Source organism: Anastrepha obliqua, chromosome 6 (assembly GCF_027943255.1).
Source record: "Anastrepha obliqua isolate idAnaObli1 chromosome 6, idAnaObli1_1.0, whole genome shotgun sequence".
Classification (NCBI taxonomy): Eukaryota; Metazoa; Arthropoda; class Insecta; order Diptera; family Tephritidae; genus Anastrepha; species Anastrepha obliqua.
In genome coordinates, this window is record NC_072897.1 from 25,324,167 (window position 1) to 25,346,637 (window position 22,471).

Here is a 22,471-nt window from a genome sequence, read left to right on the forward strand (position 1 = left end):
AATTTTGTAGTAAACCATTTCCTAATTCGCACCCTCGTAATAATAATAATAACTATGGTAACAATTCGCGTAGATTTTCGAACTATCATAATAATAATAATAATACTCATCCAACTTAATTTAAACCTTCTCAAATGAGAAACAATTTTAGTAATAGAAATAATTTAGCACAAGCTTCTTCTGCTCAATATCATACTTACAATAACAATAATAATATGTCGCCAATGGAAATTGATCATTTGCAAGCAGATGCACAGTGTGGTTGTTGTGTTCACAATACAGATGACAATGTAAGTTTTTTTACAACAGCCTCAAAACACCATTACCATTGATTGAACTAACTATTGATAGTGAAAAACTTTTAGCGCTAATACACACCGGTGCAACTACGTCGCTACTCGATATAAATAAATTACTAAAATATAAAAGATTACCCCTGATACAAAATATCTCTTTAACATCATTAAATAACATGTAGTACGTTTATAACACAAGAAATAATTACAAATGTTCCTATAGAATTTAATGAAGATTCCACTTGGAAATTAGTAGACTTTAAAGGTTAACATTTTAATGCAATCATAGGACAGAATATATTGACGGGAATGCGTAGTGTTATAGACATGCACAACAAAACCATTACCTTAAATGGTCACAAAATTAATTTTTACCAGCCAAATCCCTTTATTTTTAGCGAAATACATACTCTAGAGAAAATTAATATTGATAAGCAAGTTCGTGATAGTTTATTCCTTGGCCTATATTTGCAAGAAAAAACAACATTTGGGGAAAATCCTTGAATGCTATCAGGACCTTATTCATGTTGAAGGACAAAACCTAACTAGCACTAACATAATAGAACATGAAATTAAAACTACGACAGATAAACCGGTGTATTCGAAAATATACCGCTATCCGCAAATACACGAACAGGAAACATGTAGGCAAATTGAGGACATCCTTAAGCAAAGTATAAATCAGTAAAGCAATTCACTCTATAATAGCCCTAAGAAGCTAGACAGTTCCGGCGGAAAAAAGTGGAGAATTGTGGTCGATTATCGAGCCTTAAATAACGTTACACTTGACGACAAGTTTCCCATACCGAATATAGAAAATATATTGGATGAATTAGGTCGGGCACAGTATTTTACAACGATCGATTTGGCAAAAGTGTTTCAGCAAATTCTTGTTAAACAAGATGACCGGTTGAAAACTGCCTTTTCCACCCCGTATGGACAGTATGCTATGCATGTAGAACTCTTAATGTACACGAAAGGAATTATTCGGCAACAGAACGAGAACTACTAGCTATACTTTGGGCTACAAGCTATTTTAGGTCATATTTGTACGATACAAAATTGGAAATTTTGTCCGACCACCAGCCTTTGAAATGGTTGTTCGTTAAATCGCAAGGAAAAATGAGTCCAGACTGCATCGTTGGCTGATCAAGCTAAGCGAATTTAATATAAACGTCAACTATATTAAGGGCAAAGAAAATCTTGTGGCGGACTTTCTTAGTAGAATTAATGCAAACACTAATGAAATCAATATGTTAAATACTTCTACAAGTTCCCTTTATAAAAATAAAACTGACCATCCACTCACAAATGGAAGATTTACATGACCACATTCCCATTCTAGAAACTGTGGTGAATATATTCAAATTTCAGATTCTTTTGGTAGAAAATAAGCCAAAAGATTTGGAAATGAAACACAAAAACGAAAAGATTTATGTAAGTTTGTTTGACTTAGAAAATAATTTAGAATCAATTTTGAAACAATATATAGTTAGCGGAAAAATAGGCATATATACTGAGCTAGATGACAAAAAGTACAGCGTTTTACAGAACAAGATAATAGAATTATTTACAGAATTTAAAAACATTAAATTTGTCCGCTGCTCATACCATGCAAAGGATATAGATACAGAAGAAGAAGCATATGAACATATAAGGTTGGCCAAAAAGTCTTGCGGTATTTCCGCAAGCTAGGCTTTGCAAGCGCGTAGTTCTAGTTGTATTAGTCGCATCGGTTCACGCTAGAGCTTTTTGGAAAGCTCTTTTCACGTGCTAACACGTGTTTGATTAATTGTTGTTTGCTTTTAGTCGTTCGTGAGTTATAGCGTCGCAAACATGGAGCAAAATAAAGAGAAAATACGCATATTTTACAGTACTACAACGATAAAGGCAAAAATGCATCTCATGCTGCCAATAAAATTTGTGTAGTTTATGGACCCGATACAGTTTCCATTTCCACTGCACAACGATGGTTTCAACGTTTTCGTTCTGGTGCAGAGGTGATCGAAGATGCGCCACGGTCCGGAAGGCCTGTCGTCGAAAATTGCGATAAAATCGCTGAATTGATCGAAAGAGACCGGCATAGTAGCAGCCGTAGCATCGGCCAAGAGCCTGGCATGAGTCATCAAACCGTTATAAACCATTTGAAGAAGCTTGGATTCAAAAAGAAGCTCGATGTATGGGTGCCACACGACTTGACGCAAAAAAACATTTTTGCCCGTATGGATGCATGCGAATCGCTTCTGAATCGCAACAAAATCGACCCGTTTTTGAAGCGGATGGTGACTGGCGATGAAAAGTGGGTCACCTACGACAACGTGAAGCGCAAACGGTCGTGGTCGATAAGCGGTGAAGCTGCCCAGACGGTGGCCAAGCCTGGATTGACGGCCAGGAAGGTTCTTATGTGTGTTTGGTGGGATTGGCAGGGAATCATCCACTATGAGCTGCTCCCCTATGGCCAAACACAATTTTTCGATAAAAAAGTGGATCTTAAACTTTCTCAACAGAACACTCATTTTTATAATAAAATTCAATGATTTGCAAGCGTTGTTCGTTTGTAAGACGATTCATGGTTAAGTTATAGACCAAACTGAAGATGTTTAACAGTGAACCGAAACACGAAACGTGCGTCAGCTGTTTAAACAAACAGATAAACTAAAAGATAATAGCTAAAAAATCACCATTTACTACTGGTATATACCTTATATGTAGCTTCACTTTCCTATATTCCACTTGTTTAAATATAAATATTAATTTTTAATACGGTAATATTCCACTTTCAAATAACCTTTAAGAAAAAGTCTCTCTTAACTTCTAACATGTATTTCTCATTATCATACTTTCACTCTAAGTTTGACTTCGTAAACGGCAAGTTGTATATCTCTTACATAAATATAAATAAAGTTACATAAAATAAATGATAAATATTGTGTTATCATTACTGGCGCAGTTTACGGCAAACCAACGCATTCCGCTTAGCTAAAGCTAATAAGAAAAAAAAAATAAAATAAAAAAAAGCAAAACGGGCAACTAAAATTCATTCATATATGTGCCTATAATTGTGCATAAAATAATATAAAATTTAACCAAAAAATTAATTAATGCAAATTTGTGAAAAAAAGATAACTGTAACGCCTACTCTCGCAAGAACAGCAATAAACACATGAAGTGAAATCTGAATGAAGAGATTGACAGAGAAAAAAATGTTACAATAATATATGTAACAAAACATTAACAGCGAAAGTACAAGAACAATTGAACAAGTGTTGAAATTGAGTAACAGCATAATCATGGCAGTGCAGCTAACGTTTTCCGAGATCATCAAAGATGCTCAAACCATTCAAGTGTATAAAGAAGGCAACACCTACGCTTTATCATCGTTCATAAGAGTAGTGGAGTCAGTGAAATCCCTTATTGGAGAGCAGCCTACATTATAAGCATACATACATGAGCGAGTAGTTCTTAACAAAATAAAGGGCGCTGCCTTGCATATAATACATACATTAGGGACGTCGCCAACATGGGAGAATGTTAAACGAGCTTTGATAAAAACCTTCGGCGTAAGAGAGCCCTACGATGAACTCTATAAATGTGCTCACATAATAATAAACAACGATATTGTAAGTTATTATATACAGCTTTTTCATATACAATTGATAAGTTTATTTACGCATTTTTCGAAATACTATTGATGCAAATAAAGCATCGGCCATTGTAAATTCTAAAGTAACAAATATTCGAGACGCATTTCAGATATTAGAAGGGAAGTACTTGGTTCGAAATGCGAATAAAGCAAATTTAAGAGATTTTATACATTTTAATGTAAGTAAATGTAATGAATATTCGCAATATCCAAGTTCAATGGTACCATTATTTTCAGCACCAACCCAATTTTGTAGTAAACCATTTCCTAATTCGCACCCTCGTAATAATAATAATAACTATGGTAACAATTCGCGTAGATTTTCGAACTATCATAATAATAATAATAATACTCATCCAACTTAATTTAAACCTTCTCAAATGAGAAACAATTTTAGTGATAGAAATAATTTAGCACAAGCTTCTTCTGCTCAATATCATACTTACAATAACAATAATAATATGTCGCCAATGGAAATTGATCATTTGCAAGCAGATGCACAGTGTGGTTGTTGTGTTCACAATACAGATGACAATGTAAGTTTTTTTACAACAGCCTCAAAACACCATTACCATTGATTGAACTAACTATTGATAGTGAAAAACTTTTAGCGCTAATACACACCGGTGCAACTACGTCGCTACTCGATATAAATAAATTACTAAAATATAAAAGATTACCCCTGATACAAAATATCTCTTCAACATCATTAAATAATATGTAGTACGTTTATAACACAAGAAATAATTACAAATGTTCCTATAGAATTTAATGAAGATTCCACTTGGAAATTAGTAGACTTTAAAGGTAAACATTTTAATGCAATCATAGGACAGAATATATTGACGGGAATGCGTAGTGTTATAGACATGCACAACGAAACCGTTACCTTAAATGGTCACAAAATTAACTTTTACCAGCCAAATCCCTTTATTTTTAGCGAAATACATACTCTAGAGAAAATTAATAATGATAAGCAAGTTCGTGATAGTTTATTCCTTGGCCTATATTTGCATGAAAAAAACACATTTGGGGAAAATCCTTGAATGCTATCAGGACCTTATTCATGTTGAAGGACAAAACCTAACTAGCACTAACATAATAGAACATGAAATTAAAACTACGACAGATAAACCGGTGTATTCGAAAATATACCACTATCCGCAAATACACGAACAGGAAATATGTAGGAAAAAAGTGGAGAATTGTGGTCGATTATCGAGCCTTAAATAACGTTACACTTGACGACAAGTTTCCCATACCGGGCACAGTATTTTACAACGATCGATTTGGCAAAAGTGTTTCAGAAAATTCTTGTTAAACAAGATGACCGGTTGAAAACTGCCTCTTCCACCCCGTATGGACAGTATGCTATGCAAGTAGAACTCTTAATGTACACGAAAGAAATTATTCGGCAACAGAACGAGAACTTCTAGCTATAGTTTGGGCTACAAGCTATTTTAGGTCATATTTGTACGATACAAAATTGGAAATTTTGTCCGACCACCAGCCTTTGAAATGGTTGTTCGTTAAATCGCAAGGAAAAATGAGTCCAGACTGCATCGTTGGCTGATCAAGCTAAGCGAATTTAATATAAACGTCAACTATATTAAGGGCAAAGAAAATCTTGTGGCGGACTTTCTTAGTAGAATTAATGCAAACACTAATGAAATCAATATGTTAAATACTTCTACAAGTTCCCTTTATAAAAATAAAACTGACGATTTGGATACCATCCACTCACAAATGGAAGATTTACATGACCACATTCTCATTCTAGAAACTGTGGTGAATATATTCAAATTTCAGATTCTTTTGGTAGAAAATAAGCCAAAAGATTTGGAAATGAAACACAAAGTTTGTTTGACTTAGAAAATAATTTAGAATCAATTTTGGAACAATATATAGTTAGCGGAAAAATAGGCATATATACCGAGCTAGATGACAAAAAGTACAGCGTTTTACAGAACAAAATAATAGAATTATTTACAGGATTTAAAAACATTAAATTTGTCCGCTGCTCATACCATACAAAGGATATAGATACAGAAGAAGAAGCATATGAACATATTCATAATTATCATAAATATGAAACTGGGCATACAGGCATTAATGAAAATTATCTAGGTCTAAATAAATTAATTTATTTTCCCAATTTGAAGCTTTTAATACATAAATATATAAATATCTGTTCTACATGCAATAAATCAAAGTTTGATCGTAACCCAGTTAAAGCTAAATTCCATTTATCTGAAACTCCTTCAGATATAAAGTAAATAATATGTACATATGGATGTCTACACGAATTCGAAATCAAACTTCTTGACGTTCATTGATCGGTTTTCCAAATTTTCTGCTGCTTATTATTTAGAAGACAGAAACAGCCAAACCGTCATTGAAAAAATAAGGCTTTACAAATCCCAAAAAGGGCATTTTCGGAAACTCATTTGTGACAATGAATTCAAAAGTGTAAATATAAAGGAATACTTGAAATCTGAAAATATTATCCTTCATCTTACAAAAACAAATATCCCCACTGGCAATGCTGATATTGAGCGTTTGCACAATACAATTTCCGAAAAAATAAGAGTACTTACTAGTGAGGAGAAGACATTAAGTATAAAAGATAAAATAAGTAAAGCTATAGAGTATTATAATAATACTTACCACTCTGTAACAAAAGAAAAGCCAATAAACATTGAATTTGGAAATTGTGACAAAGGAAAAATATATGAATGCATACTAGCATCGAAACAAAAGTATATTAATAAAATAAATAAATGTAGGGAAAATTATGTTGAACAAAGAACTGATGGTTATGTTAAGAATTACAAAGCTCTGCGACATTAAGAGCAACCTAAGCACAAAAGCTCAAAGCTCGAAAACATGTATAGCTCAAATATCAAAAGAAAATTAAAATATGATAAAAATGTTGAAATTAAGGTAACTTTTTCTTAACTAATGTAACTATTTTTAGTTTAAATTTAATTATTTAATTATAAACTATTGTTGATTTATTATTACTTAAGGAAATAAATCTCGACAACTGAATTAGTAAAAATAGAATTAACCCTATTTTAAAACCACTTATATATTATTGTATATAGGGTGATTTTTTAAAAGCTAAAGGAAAGTTAAAAAAAACACACGTAAAATTCAAAAAAATGCTTGAAATGTTTATTTAAATCGTTAGTACAGTCCATATAATTTAATGTTTGAAGATTATTTCATGCAAATGTTGACCGCGACTGCGCGTCAAATGGTCCATCCGCTTAGTCCAATTTTGGCATACTCTTTCCAATGTTTCGGCCGGAATCTCACATATAAATACTTTAATGTTGTCTTCCAATGCGTTAATTGAAGCAGGCTTGTCTGAATAGACATGAGCTTTAACATAGCCCCACAAAAAATAATCTAAAGGCGTTATATCGCACGATCTGGGTGGCCAATTGACAGGTCCCGACCGTGAAATAAAATGTTCACCGAACTCGCCTCTCAACAAGTCCATTGTTGTGCGTGCTGTGTGGCATGTGGCACCGTCTTGCTGAAACCACATGTCATGCAAGTCAAGCTCTTGCATTTTGGGCAAAAAAAAGTTGGACATCATTTCACGGTAGCACTCATCATTCACAGGCACTTTACGATTCGCAGCATCTTTGAAGAAGTACGGTCCAATGATACCTCCATCCCATGAACCGCACCAAAATGTGACCTTTTCTGGATACATTGGTAGCTCTTGCAATTCTTCTGGCTGATCTTCACTCGAAAATCGACAATTCTGCTTATTTACGTACCCATTGATCCAAAAATGAACTTCGCTGCTGAACACAATTTTTCGATAAAAAGTGGATCTTAAACTTTCTCAACAGAACACTCTATTTTATAATAAAATTCAATGATTTGCAAGCGTTGTTCGTTTGTAAGACGATTCATGGTTAAGTTATAGACCAAACTGAAGATGTTTGACAGTGAAACAAAACACGAAACGTGCGTCAGCTGTTTAAACAAACAGATAAACTAAAAGATAATAGCTAAGAAATCACCATTTACTACTGGTATATACCTTATATGTAGATTTCCTATATTCCACTTGTTTCAATATAATAATTAACTCTCTCTTAACTTCTAACATATATTCCTCATTATCATACTTTCACTCTAAGTTTGACTTCGTAAACGGCAAGTTGTATATCTCTTACATATGGGGCATTTTTCGCCAACCGGACACCCCCATCTGCCCAGAACAATTTTTATAAAAAGAATTTTTCCCTATGCCGAAATAAAAGCTTATGTCATGTACTTTAATTTGTCATGTGGCACTTTTTAAATATTCAAGATGGACCTACTTTTCTAAAGGGATTAATGCATCGATCTCTTCTCGATTTTCCCGACATTTTTTAGGCGATAATAGTTCTAAAAAGAACTGTTTGACAGATTTATTTTTAATAGTTTATTCGTTTAGACTTTTCTATAATTTGTTCAAATTATTTCTGTACCGTTTGACATGTGAAATACATCAAGAACTAGTGATGTTTATGAAACAGTTGAACGTTGCACCAGAATCTCGTACGACGTTCTACAACAGATGCGATAATAGTTCTAAAAAGAACAGTTTGACAGATTTATTTTTAATAGTTTATTCGTTTAGAATTTTCTATAATTTGTTCAAATTATTTCTGTACCGTTTGACATGTGAAATACATCAAGAACTAGTGCTGTTAATGAAACAGTCGAACGTTGCACCAGAATCTCTCTCTCTACTTTTCTTAACAAACTACTTCATTTGTTTTGGTGTTTTCCAACATATTTGTCAATATTCGTCGTCCATCTTGAATATTTAAAAACAACAACAATTGAGCAAGTGTTGAAATTGAGTACCAGCATAATCATGGCAGTGCAGCTGACGTTTTCCGATATCATCAAAGATGCTCAAACCATTCATACATACATTAGGGACGTCGCCAACATGGGAGAATGTTAAACGAGCTTTGATAAAAACCTTCGGCGTAAGAGAGCCCTACGATGAACTCCATAAATGTGCTCACATAATAATAAACAACGATATTGTAAGTTATGATATGCAGCTTTTTAATATACAATTGAGTATGAACTTCTCCGTGTCGATAAGTTTATTTACGCATGTTTCTAAATACTATTGATGCAAATACAGCATCGGTCATTGTAAATTCTAAAGTAAAAAATATTCGAGACGCATTTCAGATATTAGAAGAGAACTACTTGGTTCGAAATGCGAATAAAGCAAATTTATTATAAGAGATTTTATACATTTTAATGTAAGTAAATGTAATGAATATTCGCAATATCCAAGTTCAATGGTACCATTATTTTCAGCACCAACCCAATTTTGTAGTAAACCATTTCCTAATTCGCACCCTCGTAATAATAATAATAACTATGGTAGCAATTCGCGTAGATTTTCGAACTATCATAATAATAATAGTAATACTCATCCAACTTAATTTAAACCTTCTCAAATGAGAAACAATTTTAGTAATAGAACTAATTTAGCACAAGCTTCTTCTGCTCAATATCATACTTACAATAACAATAATAATATGTCGCCAATGGAAATTGATCATTTGCAAGCAGATGCACAGTGTGGTTGTTGTGTTCACAATACAGATGACAATGTAAGTTTTTTTACAACAGCCTCAAAAAACCATTACCATTGATTGAACTAACTATTGATAGTGAAAAACTTTTAGCGCTAATAGACACCGGTGCAACTACGTCGCTACTCGATATAAATAAATTACTAAAATATAAAAGATTACCCCTGATACAAAATATCTCTTCAACATCATTAAATAATATGTAGTACGTTTATAACACAAGAAATAATTACAAATGTTCCTATAGAATTTAATGAAGATTCCACTTGGAAATTAGTAGACTTTAAAGGTAAACATTTTAATGCAATCATAGGACAGAATATATTGACGGGAATGCGTAGTGTTATAGACATGCACAACAAAACCGTTACCTTAAATGGTCACAAAATTAACTTTTACCAGCCAAATCCCTTTATTTTTAGCGAAATACATACTCTAGAGAAAATTAATAATGATAAGCAAGTTCGTGATAGTTTATTCCTTGGCCTATATTTGCAAGAAAAAAACACATTTGGGGAAAATCCTTGAATGCTATCAGGACCTTATTCATGTTGAAGGACAAAACCTAACTAGCACTAACATAATAGAACATGAAATTAAAACTACGACAGATAAACCGGTGTATTCGAAAATATACCACTATCCGCAAATACACGAACAGGAAATATGTAGGAAAAAAGTGGAGAATTGTGGTCGATTATCGAGCCTTAAATATCGTTACACTTGACGACAAGTTTCACATACCTAATATAGAAAATATATTGGATAAATTAGGTCCGGCACAGTATTTTACAACGATCGATTTGGCAAAAGTGTTTCAGAAAATTCTTGTTAAACAAGATGACCGGTTGAAAACTGCCTCTTCCACCCCGTATGGACAATATGCTATGCAAGTAGAACTCTTAATGTACACGAAAGAAATTATTCGGCAACAGAACGAGAACTTCTAGCTATAGTTTGGGCTACAAGCTATTTTAGGTCATATTTGTACGATACAAAATTGGAAATTTTGTCCGACCACCAGCCTTTGAAATGGTTGTTCGTTAAATCGCAAGGAAAAATGAGTCCAAGGCTGCATCGTTGGCTGATCAAGCTAAGCGAATTTAATATAAACGTCAACTATATTAAGGGCAAAGAAAATCTTGTGGCGGACTTTCTTAGTAGAATTAATGCAAACACTAATGAAATCAATATGTTAAATACTTCTACAAGTTCCCTTTATAAAAATAAAACTGACGATTTGGATACCATCCACTCACAAGTGGAAGATTTACATGACCACATTCTCATTCTAGAAACTGTGGTGAATATATTCAAATTTCAGATTCTTTTGGTAGAAAATAAGCCAAAAGATTTGGAAATGAAACACAAAAACGAAAAGATTTATGTAATTAAGTTTGTTTGACTTAGAAAATAATTTAGAATCAATTTTGGAACAATATATAGTTAGCGGAAAAATAGGCATATATACCGAGCTAGCTGACAAAAAGTACAGCGTTTTACAGAACAAAATAATAGAATTATTTACAGGATTTAAAAACATTAAATTTGTCCGCTGCTCATACCATACAAAGGATATAGATACAGAAGAAGAAGCATATGAACATATTCATAATTATCATAAATATGAAACTGGGCATACAGGCATTAATGAAAATTATCTAGGTCTAAATAAATTAATTTATTTTCCCAATTTGAAGCTTTTAATACATAAATATATAAATATCTGTTCTACATGCAATAAATCAAAGTTTGATCGTAACCCAGTTAAAGCTAAATTCCATTTATCTGAAACTCCTTCAGATATAAAGTAAATAATATGTACATATGGATGTCTACACGAATTCGAAATCAAACTTCTTGACGTTCATTGATCGGTTTTCCAAATTTTCTGCTGCTTATTATTTAGAAGACAGAAACAGCCAAACCGTCATTGAAAAAATAAGGCTTTACAAATCCCAAAAAGGGCATTTTCAGAAACTCATTTGTGACAATGAATTCAAAAGTGTAAATATAAAGGAATACTTGAAAACTGAAAATATTATCCTTCATCTTACAAAAACAAATATCCCCACTGGCAATGCTGATATTGAGCGTTTGCACAATACAATTTCCGAAAAAATAAGAGTACTTACTAGTGAGGAGAAGACATTAAGTATAAAAGATAAAATAAGTAAAGCTATAGAGTATTATAATAATACTTACCACTCTGTAACAAAAGAAAAGCCAATAAACATTGAATTTGGAAATTGTGACAAAGGAAAAATATATGAATGCATACTAGCATCGAAACAAAAGTATATTAATAAAATAAATAAATGTAGGGAAAATTATGTTGAACAAAGAACTGATGGTTATATTAAGAATTACAAAGCTCTGCGACATTAAGAGCAACCTAAGCACAAAAGCTCAAAGCTCGAAAACATGTATAGCTCAAATATCAAAAGAAAATTAAAATATGATAAAAATGTTGAAATTAAGGTAACTTTTTCTTAACTAATGTAACTATTTTTAGTTTAAATGTAATTATTTAATTATAAACTATTGTTGATTTATTATTACATAAGGAAATAAATCTCGACAACTGAATTAGTAAAAATAGAATTAACCCTATTTTAAAACCACTTATATATTATTGTATATAGGGTGATTTTTTAAAACCTAAAGGAAAGTTAAAAAAAAACACACGTAAAATTCAAAAAAATGCATGAAATGTTTATTTAACTCGTTAGTACAGTCCATATAATTTAATGTTTGAAGATTATTTCATGCAAATGTTGACCGCGACTGCGCGTCAAATGGTCCATCCGCTTAGTCCAATTTTGGCATACTCTTTCCAATGTTTCGGCCGGAATCTCACATATAAATACTTTAATGTTGTCTTCTAATGCGTTAATTGAAGCAGGCTTGTCTGAATAGACATGAGCTTTAACATAGCCCCTCAAAAAATAATCTAAAGGCGTTATATCGCACGATCTGGGTGGCCAATTGACAGGTCCCGACCGTGAAATAAAATGTTCACCGAACTCGCCTCTCAACAAGTCCATTGTTGTGCGTGCTGTGTGGCATGTGGCACCGTCTTGCTGAAACCACATGTCATGCAAGTCAAGCTCTTGCATTTTGGGCAAAAAAAAGTTGGACATCATTTCACGGTAGCACTCATCATTCACAGTCACGTTACGATTCGCAGCATCTTTGAAGAAGTACGGTCCAATGATACCTCCATCCCATGAACCGCACCAAAATGTGACCTTTTCTGGATACATTGGTAGCTCTTGCAATTCTTCTGGCTGATCTTCACTCGAAAATCGACAATTCTGCTTATTTACGTACCCATTGATCCAAAAATGAGCTTCGGTGCTGAACACAATTTTTCGATAAAAAAGTGGATCTTAAACTTTCTCAACAGAACACTCATTTTTATAATAAAATTCAATGATTTGCAAGCGTTGTTCGTTTGTAAGACGATTCATGGTTAAGTTATAAACCAAACTGAAGATGTTTGACAGTGAAACAAAACACGAAACGTGCGTCAGCTGTTTAAATAAACAGATAAACTAAAATATAATAGCTAAGAAATCACCATTTACTACTGGTATATACCTTATATGTAGCTTCACTTTCCTATATTCCACTTGTTTCAATATAATAATTAACTCTCTCTTAACTTCTAACATATATTCCTCATTATCATACTTTCACTCTAAGTTTGACTTCGTAAACGGCAAGTTGTATATCTCTTACATATGGGGCATTCTTCGCCAACCGGACACCCCCATCTGCCCAGAACAGTTTTTATAAAAGGAATTTTTCCCTATGCCGAAATAAAAGCTTATGTCATGTACTTTAATTTGTCATGTGGCACTTTTTAAATATTCAAGATGGACCTACTTTTCTAAAGGGATTAATGCATCGATCTCTTCTCGATTTTCCCGACATTTTTTAGGCGATAATAGTTCTAAAAAGAACTGTTTGACAGATTTATTTTTAATAGTTTATTCGTTTAGACTTTTCTATAATTTGTTCAAATTATTTCTGTACCGTTTGAAATGTGAAATACATCAAGAACTAGTGATGTTTATGAAACAGTTGAACGTTGCACCAGAATCTCGTACGACGTTCTACAACAGATGCGATAATAGTTCTAAAAAGAACAGTTTGACAGATTTATTTTTAATAGTTTATTCGTTTAGAATTTTCTATAATTTGTTCAAATTATTTCTGTACCGTTTGACATGTGAAATACATCAAGAACTAGTGCTGTTAATGAAACAGTCGAACGTTGCACCAGAATCTCTCTCTCTACTTTTCTTAACAAACTACTTCATTTGTTTTGGTGTTTTCCAACATATTTGTCAATATTCGTCGTCCATCTTGAATATTTAAAAACAACAACAATTGAGCAAGTGTTGAAATTGAGTACCAGCATAATCATGGCAGTGCAGCTGACGTTTTCCGATATCATCAAAGATGCTCAAACCAGTCAAAATACAGGGCGCTGCCTTGCATATAATACATACATTAGGGACGTCGCCAACATGGGAGAATGTTAAACGAGCTTTGATAAAAACCTTCGGCGTAAGAGAGCCCTACGATGAACTCCATAAATGTGCTCACATAATAATAAACAACGATATTGTAAGTTATGATATGCAGCTTTTTAATATACAATTGAGTATGAACTTCTCCGTGTCGATAAGTTTATTTACGCATGTTTCTAAATACTATTGATGCAAATACAGCATCGGTCATTGTAAATTCTAAAGTAAAAAATATTCGAGACGCATTTCAGATATTAGAAGAGAACTACTTGGTTCGAAATGCGAATAAAGCAAATTTATTATAAGAGATTTTATACATTTTAATGTAAGTAAATGTAATGAATATTCGCAATATCCAAGTTCAATGGTACCATTATTTTCAGCACCAACCCAATTTTGTAGTAAACCATTTCCTAATTCGCACCCTCGTAATAATAATAATAACTATGGTAACAATTCGCGTAGATTTTCGAACTATCATAATAATAATAGTAATACTCATCCAACTTAATTTAAACCTTCTCAAATGAGAAACAATTTTAGTAATAGAAATAATTTAGCACAAGCTTCTTCTGCTCAATATCATACTTACAATAACAATAATAATATGTCGCCAATGGAAATTGATCATTTGCAGGCAGATGCACAGTGTGGTTGTTGTGTTCACAATACAGATGACAATGTAAGTTTTTTTACAACAGCCTCAAAAAACCATTACCATTGATTGAACTAACTATTGATAGTGAAAAACTTTTAGCGCTAATAGACACCGGTGCAACTACGTCGCTACTCGATATAAATAAATTACTAAAATATAAAAGATTACCCCTGATACAAAATATCTCTTTAACATCATTAAATAATATGTAGTACGTTTATAACACAAGAAATAATTACAAATGTTCCTATAGAATTTAATGAAGATTCCACTTGGAAATTAGTAGACTTTAAAGGTAAACGTTTTAATGCAATCATAGGACAGAATATATTGACGGGAATGCTTAGTGTTATAGACATGCACAACAAAACCGTTACCTTAAATGGTCACAAAATTAACTTTTACCAGCCAAATCCCTTTATTTTTAGCGAAATACATACTCTAGAGAAAATTAATAATAATAAGCAAGTTCGTGATAGTTTATTCCTTGGCCTATATTTGCATGAAAAAAACACATTTGTGGAAAATCCTTGAATGCTATCAGGACCTTATTCATGTTGAAGGACAAAACCTAACTAGCACTAACATAATAGAACATGAAATTAAAACTACGACAGATAAACCGGTGTATTCGAAAATATACCGCTATCCGCAAATACACGAACAGGAAATATGTAGGAAAAAAGTGGAGAATTGTGGTCGATTATCGAGCCTTAAATATCGTTACACTTGACGACAAGTTTCCCATACCGAATTTAGAAAATATATTGGATAAATTAGGTCCGGCACAGTATTTTACAACGATCGATTTGGCAAAAGTGTTTCAGAAAATTCTTGTTAAACAAGATGACCGGTTGAAAACTGCCTCTTCCACCCCGTATGGACAATATGCTATGCAAGTAGAACTCTTAATGTACACGAAAGAAATTATTCGGCAACAGAACGAGAACTACTAGCTATACTTTGGGCTACAAGCTATTTTAGGCCATATTTGTACGATACAAAATTGGAAATTTTGTCCGACCACCAGCCTTTGAAATGGTTGTTCGTTAAATCGCAAGGAAAAATGAGTCCAAGGCTGCATCGTTGGCTGATCAAGCTAAGCGAATTTAATATAAACGTCAACTATATTAAGGGCAAAGAAAATCTTGTGGCGGACTTTCTTAGTAGAATTAATGCAAACACTAATGAAATCAATATGTTAAATACTTCTACAAGTTCCCTTTATAAAAATAAAACTGACGATTTGGATACCATCCACTCACAAGTGGAAGATTTACATGACCACATTCTCATTCTAGAAACTGTGGTGAATATATTCAAAACTCAGATTCTTTTGGTAGAAAATAAGCCAAAAGATTTGGAAATGAAACACAAAAACGAAAAGATTTATGTAAGTTTGTTTGACTTAGAAAATAATTTAGAATCAATTTTGGAACAATATATAGTTAGCGGAAAAATAGGCATATATACCGAGCTAGATGACAAAAAGTACAGCGTTTTACAGAACAAAATAATAGAATTATTTACAGGATTTAAAAACATTAAATTTGTTCGCTGCTCATACCATACAAAGGATATAGATACAGAAGAAGAAGCATATGAACATATTCATAATTATCATAAATATGAAACTGGGCCTACGGGCATTAATGAAAATTATCTAGGTCTAAATAAATTAATTTATTTTCCCAATTTGAAGCTTTTAATACATAAATATATAAATATCTGTTCTACATGCAATAAATCAAAGTTTGATCGTAACCCAGTTAAAGCTAAATTCCATTTATCTGAAACTCCTTCAGATATAAAGTAAATAATATGTACATATGGATGTCTACACGAATTCGAAATCAAACTTCTTAACGTTCATTGATCGGTTTTCCAAATTTTCTGCTGCTTATTATATAGAAGACAGAAACAGCCAAACCGTCATTGAAAAAATAAGGCTTTACAAATCCCAAAAAGGGCATTTTCAGAAACTCATTTGTGCCAATGAATTCAAAAGTGTAAATATAAAGGAATACTTGAAAACTGAAAATATTATCCTTCATCTTACAAAAACAAATATCCCCACTGGCAATGCTGATATTGAGCGTTTGCACAATACAATTTCCGAAAAAATAAGAGTACTTACTAGTGAGGAGAAGACATTAAGTATAAAAGATAAAATAAGTAAAGCTATAGAGTATTATAATAATACTTACCACTCTGTAACAAAAGAAAAGCCAATAAACATTGAATTTGGAAATTGTGACAAAGGAAAAATATATGAATGCATACTAGCAACGAAACAAAAGTATAATAATAAAATAAATAAATGTAGGGAAAATTATGTTGAACAAAGAACTGATGGCTATATTAAGAATTACAAAGCTCTGCGACATTAAGAGCAACCTAAGCACAAAAGCTCAAAGCTCGAAATTTATAGCTCAAATATCAAAAGAAAATTAAAATATGATAAACATGTTGAAATGAAGGTAACTTTTTTTTAACTAATGTAACTATTTTTAGTTTAAATTTAATTATTTAATTATAAACTATTGTTAATTTATTATTACATAAGGAAATAAAAGTCGACAACTGAATTAGTAAAAATAGAACTAACCCTATTTTAAAACCACTTATATATTATATAGGGTGATTTTTTAAGAGCTAAAGGAAAGTTAAAAACAAACACACGTAAAATTCAAAAAAAAGCATGAAATGTTTATTTAAATCGTTAGTACAGTCCATATAATTTAATGTTTGAAGATTATTTCATGCAAATGTTGACCGCGACTGCGCGTCAAATGGTCCATCCGCTTAGTCCAATTTTGGCATACTCTTGTCAACGACAAATGGCAAGCCTGGTATCAACGACAAATGGCATGGCTGAAGGATAGAAGTGGGGAGTGACAATCGAGGAAGATTTTGGTGAAGCAGCTTTCGTTTTTCTTTGTAATCTGAATTTTCGATTATTTTATTATTTTAACAGTTCCATATAACAATAAATATATGAGAATAAATATTTAACAAGTCAGAAGTGGAATAAGTTTACCAAACGCCTAAAAAGGAAAAACGCCGACGTCGTGCAACATTGTACAGACATACAAGTACTTTGAGAACTTTCAACGTGGAAAGCAGCGCAAATTGCAAGTTTTGCTAAACGGCATCAGCTTTTCAACGGAAAGTCTCAACGACGCAGTCAAGTATTAGCACTGCGGTACGAGGCCACAACGTATTGTCAACGTCCGAAGAGGAAATATACATTGGTATATATACGAATATTTGCAACGAATTGCAAATACGCAAAATATTAACAATTTGTGGAACTTATACGCTGAAGTTCAGTCACAACGATCAACACTTAACGACAGAGCAGTTGACGTCGCGTACAAACAGAGGCGCTGACTTCGCTGCTTATACAATTTCGACTGGGAAGGTACGAAGCGAATAAACTTCAACTCATCGTCGCTGTTGAAAGAACCAACGTACGAATTTGAAAACAAAAAGATAATAAAACGAATAGCAACGAAAATATATCAAAAGCAAATACAGCTGAAGGCAAACAAATAAGATCAGAGAGTACGAATGCGATTTTAGTGAACGAATAAAGCTAGCAAAATACAAAGAGGGTGAAATGAAATTATTAGAGAATACAGCTTTCTACGAATGAAATATTTTATTTTACAGACACAATGATCAAACTAAACACGCTAAAGGTGATTCAGTTGAATACACTGCTACGGGCTAATGGTTTGCCAACGACTGGTTTGAAGACAACCAAGGTATCAAGGCTTCAACAAGCCTTAGGCGTGGATGAAATAGATCCATCGGAGCTCGAAGATGAGGGTGTGGAATCAACAAATGACTTAAGAATGCAACTCAACAGCTTGAGAGAAGCAATGGCAGGGTTGACGTCAGCAATTGGTACACTGAATGGTAGTTCGCCACAGGTGCTAAACCATAACGCAAATCAACAAACATCCAACGTTAATGACGATGTTGATCCAGTTTCAAACGAGTCAACCTGGGAGTCAGCTGATGATTTACGTAGAGTGTCGTATCCAAGAGTGACGATTCAAGACATGATCGGTGTAATGCCTGAATTTGATCCACTCAAAAGCTTAACATCACCAACGCAGTTTTTAATCCGAGCTGAGCAATTGCAGAAATGTCACGGTTGGAAAGAAGAAATGATGTTGATCGCAGTTCAGCACCAAATGAAAGGCATGGCCAAACGTTGGCTGGATGCACAACCGGTGTTTCAGTCCTGGTCACAATTTGTTAACGCATTCAAAATCGATTTTCCATCAACACATAATGCAGCTGAGGCACATAAAATGCTTATGAGGCGTAAACGAAAAAACGGCGAAGACTATGTGGAATATTATTATTCTATGCTAACCATAGGTCGACAAGGTTTGGTGGATGATGTTTCCATCAATACACATATAATTAGTGGTCTCAACGATGGTGCATTAACAAAGGCACTGGCAGCAATGAGTTTTGGTTCATGTAGCCAATTGTTACTTGCACTCAAGAACTTAACGATTACCAGTAGTATATCAACGACATCTACTACTCCAACCCAGCAAATATTGAAATCTGAAACGAAATGTAATGCGAAGCAAACGCAAGTAAAGTGCTTTAATTGTAATGAGTACGGTCATATTGCAATCAAGTGTCCGCAACCGCAAAAGAAGGTACGTTGTACTGTATGTACTAAGATAGGGCACGAAGCCAAGAACTGCAACAAGAAACCAACAGTTGTAGAGATTGGGAACCACAATGAAAGCGATGAAGCACCGCCAGTCATGAAAGTGGTTGAGTTAAATGGAAAGGAGTTCGAAGCTTTTATTGATACCGGAAGCGTATGCTCTTTAATTCGCGAATCAGCAGCAGATGGCATGCAGATACTGGGAACAAATAAATGTTTGACAGGATTCGGCGGATCTAAAGTGCAAGTGACGAGACAAGTCAGTGTTGTTGCAAATGTTGATAACGTTCAGCGAGAGATAGCATTGTACATTGTCGCGGATAGCCTGCTGCCCTACGACATTTTATTGGGTCGCGACGTTTTACAAAACAATGGGTATCACATGGTTGTAGACAAAGGCGTACTACATTTAGACGAAATAAAAATAAATAATTTTAATATATCCAGCGATTTATCGGAAGAAGATAAGAGCAAGGTACGTAACCTTTTAGTTGATAAGCAAAATTGTTTTGCCGAAGATATAAGCCGAATTGGCAGATGCAAAAGCGCACAAATGACGATAGAGGTAACTAAATCAGGTCCTATACTTGGTAAGAAATATCAAGTCCCTTTTTCACAACGCCCTGAGTTGTCGAGAATTTTGGTGGAGCTGTTGGACAACGAAATTATAAGTCCAAGTAGTTCACCTCACGCAGCTTCAGTACTTTTGGTAAAAAAATCGAATGGCGAAAATCGAATGTGCATTGATTACCGCGCGCTTAACGAGGTCACAGTTAAGAAGAATTAAGTAATGCCAATAGTGGAAGAACAACTCTCGCGCCTTTCAGGGAACAAATATTTTTCCACATTAGACATGACCTCCGGTTATTACCAAGTACCGATGAACGAAGATTCAAAAAAATATACAGCATTTTTAACTCACGAGGGTTTATTTGAGCATAATGTTATGCCTTTCGGTCTGGTAAATGCTCCAATGGTTTTCCAGGAAATAGTTGTTAACTTAATTAAGTCATTGAAACATCGTGATAAGGTGGTAAGCTACGTTGATGAGGTTATCATAGCCACGAAAACCGTCGACGAAGGCATCATGGTCCTTAAAGAGTTTCTGGAAGCTATCAAAGCTACAGGTTTAACACTTAGACCATCCAAGTGTACGTTTATGGCTCAGCAGGTTCAGTTTTTGGGTCACGATATAAATAGCGACGGAATACGTCCAGGTAAAAATAAAACGAAGGTTATCGAGGAATATCCAAAACCGACTTCGACCAAAGAGGTACGACAATTTTTAGGAGTAACGGGTTATTTCAGAAAATTTGTTAAAGAATATTGTATACTGGCTCGTCCGTTAACGATGTTGCTGAAAAAAAACGTAGAGTTTGTGTGGAACAAAGAACAGAACGATGCCTTTGAAAAGCTAAAAGCGATGATAATTACAAAGCCAGTACTAGTAATGTACGACGCAACGAAAACCCATGAGGTGCACACGGATGCAAGTTCCATAGGATTGTCCGGGGTGCTATTGCAAAACGACAACGACACTGATTGGAAGCCTGTGTTTTATTTTAGTAGGCAATGTAATGAAGCAGAACGCAACTATGCCAGCCATGAGTTAGAGGTTCTGGCAATAGTTGAAACATTGCAACGATATAGGTTGTATTTAATCGGACAAAAATTTAACGTAATCACTGACTGCAATGCTATTGTAGTAACGAAAGCAACGACACCATTGTTACCGCGAGTGGCTAGGTGGTGGCTCAAACTACAGGAGTTTGATTTTAAATGTATCCATCGTGCGGGTGCAAAGAATACATTGGCTGATGGCTTAAGTAGAAGTCCGACATTTCCACCAACGGAACCGATAACGGTCGCAGAGTCAGTCTATCGAGTAGTTAATATCGACAACGATTGGGTATCGGCAATGCAGATACAAGATGAGACACTTAAAGAGATCATCGAGGTTCTCAACGGGAAAAAAACATTTAATGAACGTCAACTGAAAGATGATTACACTTTGCAAGGTCAACGGTTATATCGTAAGGTCAACGGGAATAAGCTACTAGTAGTCCCAAAAGGCGTGAAGTGGCGTTTGACAAGAGCGTGCCACGATGAAGCAGGTCACTTCGGGTTGGACAAGACCTGTGAACGGTTATCTAAAGACTTTTGGTTCGCTCGTATGCGACAATACGTAAAATCTTATATTGCATCGTGTCCAGAATGCTGCATCAATAAAGTAACAGGAGGGAAGAAAGAAGCGCAGCTACATGTAAGCAAGGTGGTACCAATACCATTTCGTTGTGTGCACATAGATCATTTGGGGCCATTCGTACGAAGCAAACACGCATTGCGGAATACGAAGACAACTCCGGTGTTAGCGGCACTACGTGATTATATGACGATATACGGATGTTCAATGCAAATGGTTTCGGACAGAGGCACAGCCTTTACATCCAAAGAGTTTCAGAACTTCGTCGAACGATACGACATACGTCACACGAAAGTAGCAGTGCGCACGCCTCGTGCCAACGGTCAAGCAGAGCGTATTAATAAAACCATTTTGGCATCACTTAAATGCAGTACGAAATCCGACAAAGATTGGGACGAAGCGCTACCCCAGCTTCAATGGTGCTTAAATTCCCAAAATAATACGACGACAAAACAGAGTCCAAATAGTATAGTTTTTACCTACAAACTTCGAGATGTTACCACCAATCGGTTAATTCAAGCAGTACAAGACGAACGCGATGAGGACACATATCAACACGAAGACTTCCGAATGAAAGCAGTGGCCGAACGAATCGATGCCGAAAGGGCCAAATGGAAGCAGCGGTTTGATTCAAAACATCAGACACCCAGACAATGCAACGAAGGAGACTTGGTAGAGGTTGATTATGTACCCCAACCCACTGGTACCTCACACAAGCTTGACCCGTCGTTCAAAGGACCGTATATGGTAACTAAAGTTTTACCCCATGACCGCTACGTAGTAGAAGATCTGCCA

At 34.3% G+C, this 22,471-nt stretch overlaps 1 protein-coding gene across 1 annotated transcript; it reads left to right on the forward strand.

The window, feature by feature from the left end:
• Nucleotides 1-18,451: 18,451 nt before the first annotated feature.
• Nucleotides 18,452-20,260, forward strand: LOC129250245 (uncharacterized). The gene has a single exon (XM_054889882.1). The coding sequence runs from the start codon at nt 18,452-18,454 to the stop codon at nt 20,258-20,260; it is 1,809 nt and encodes a 602-aa protein (XP_054745857.1).
• Nucleotides 20,261-22,471: the final 2,211 nt, after the last annotated feature.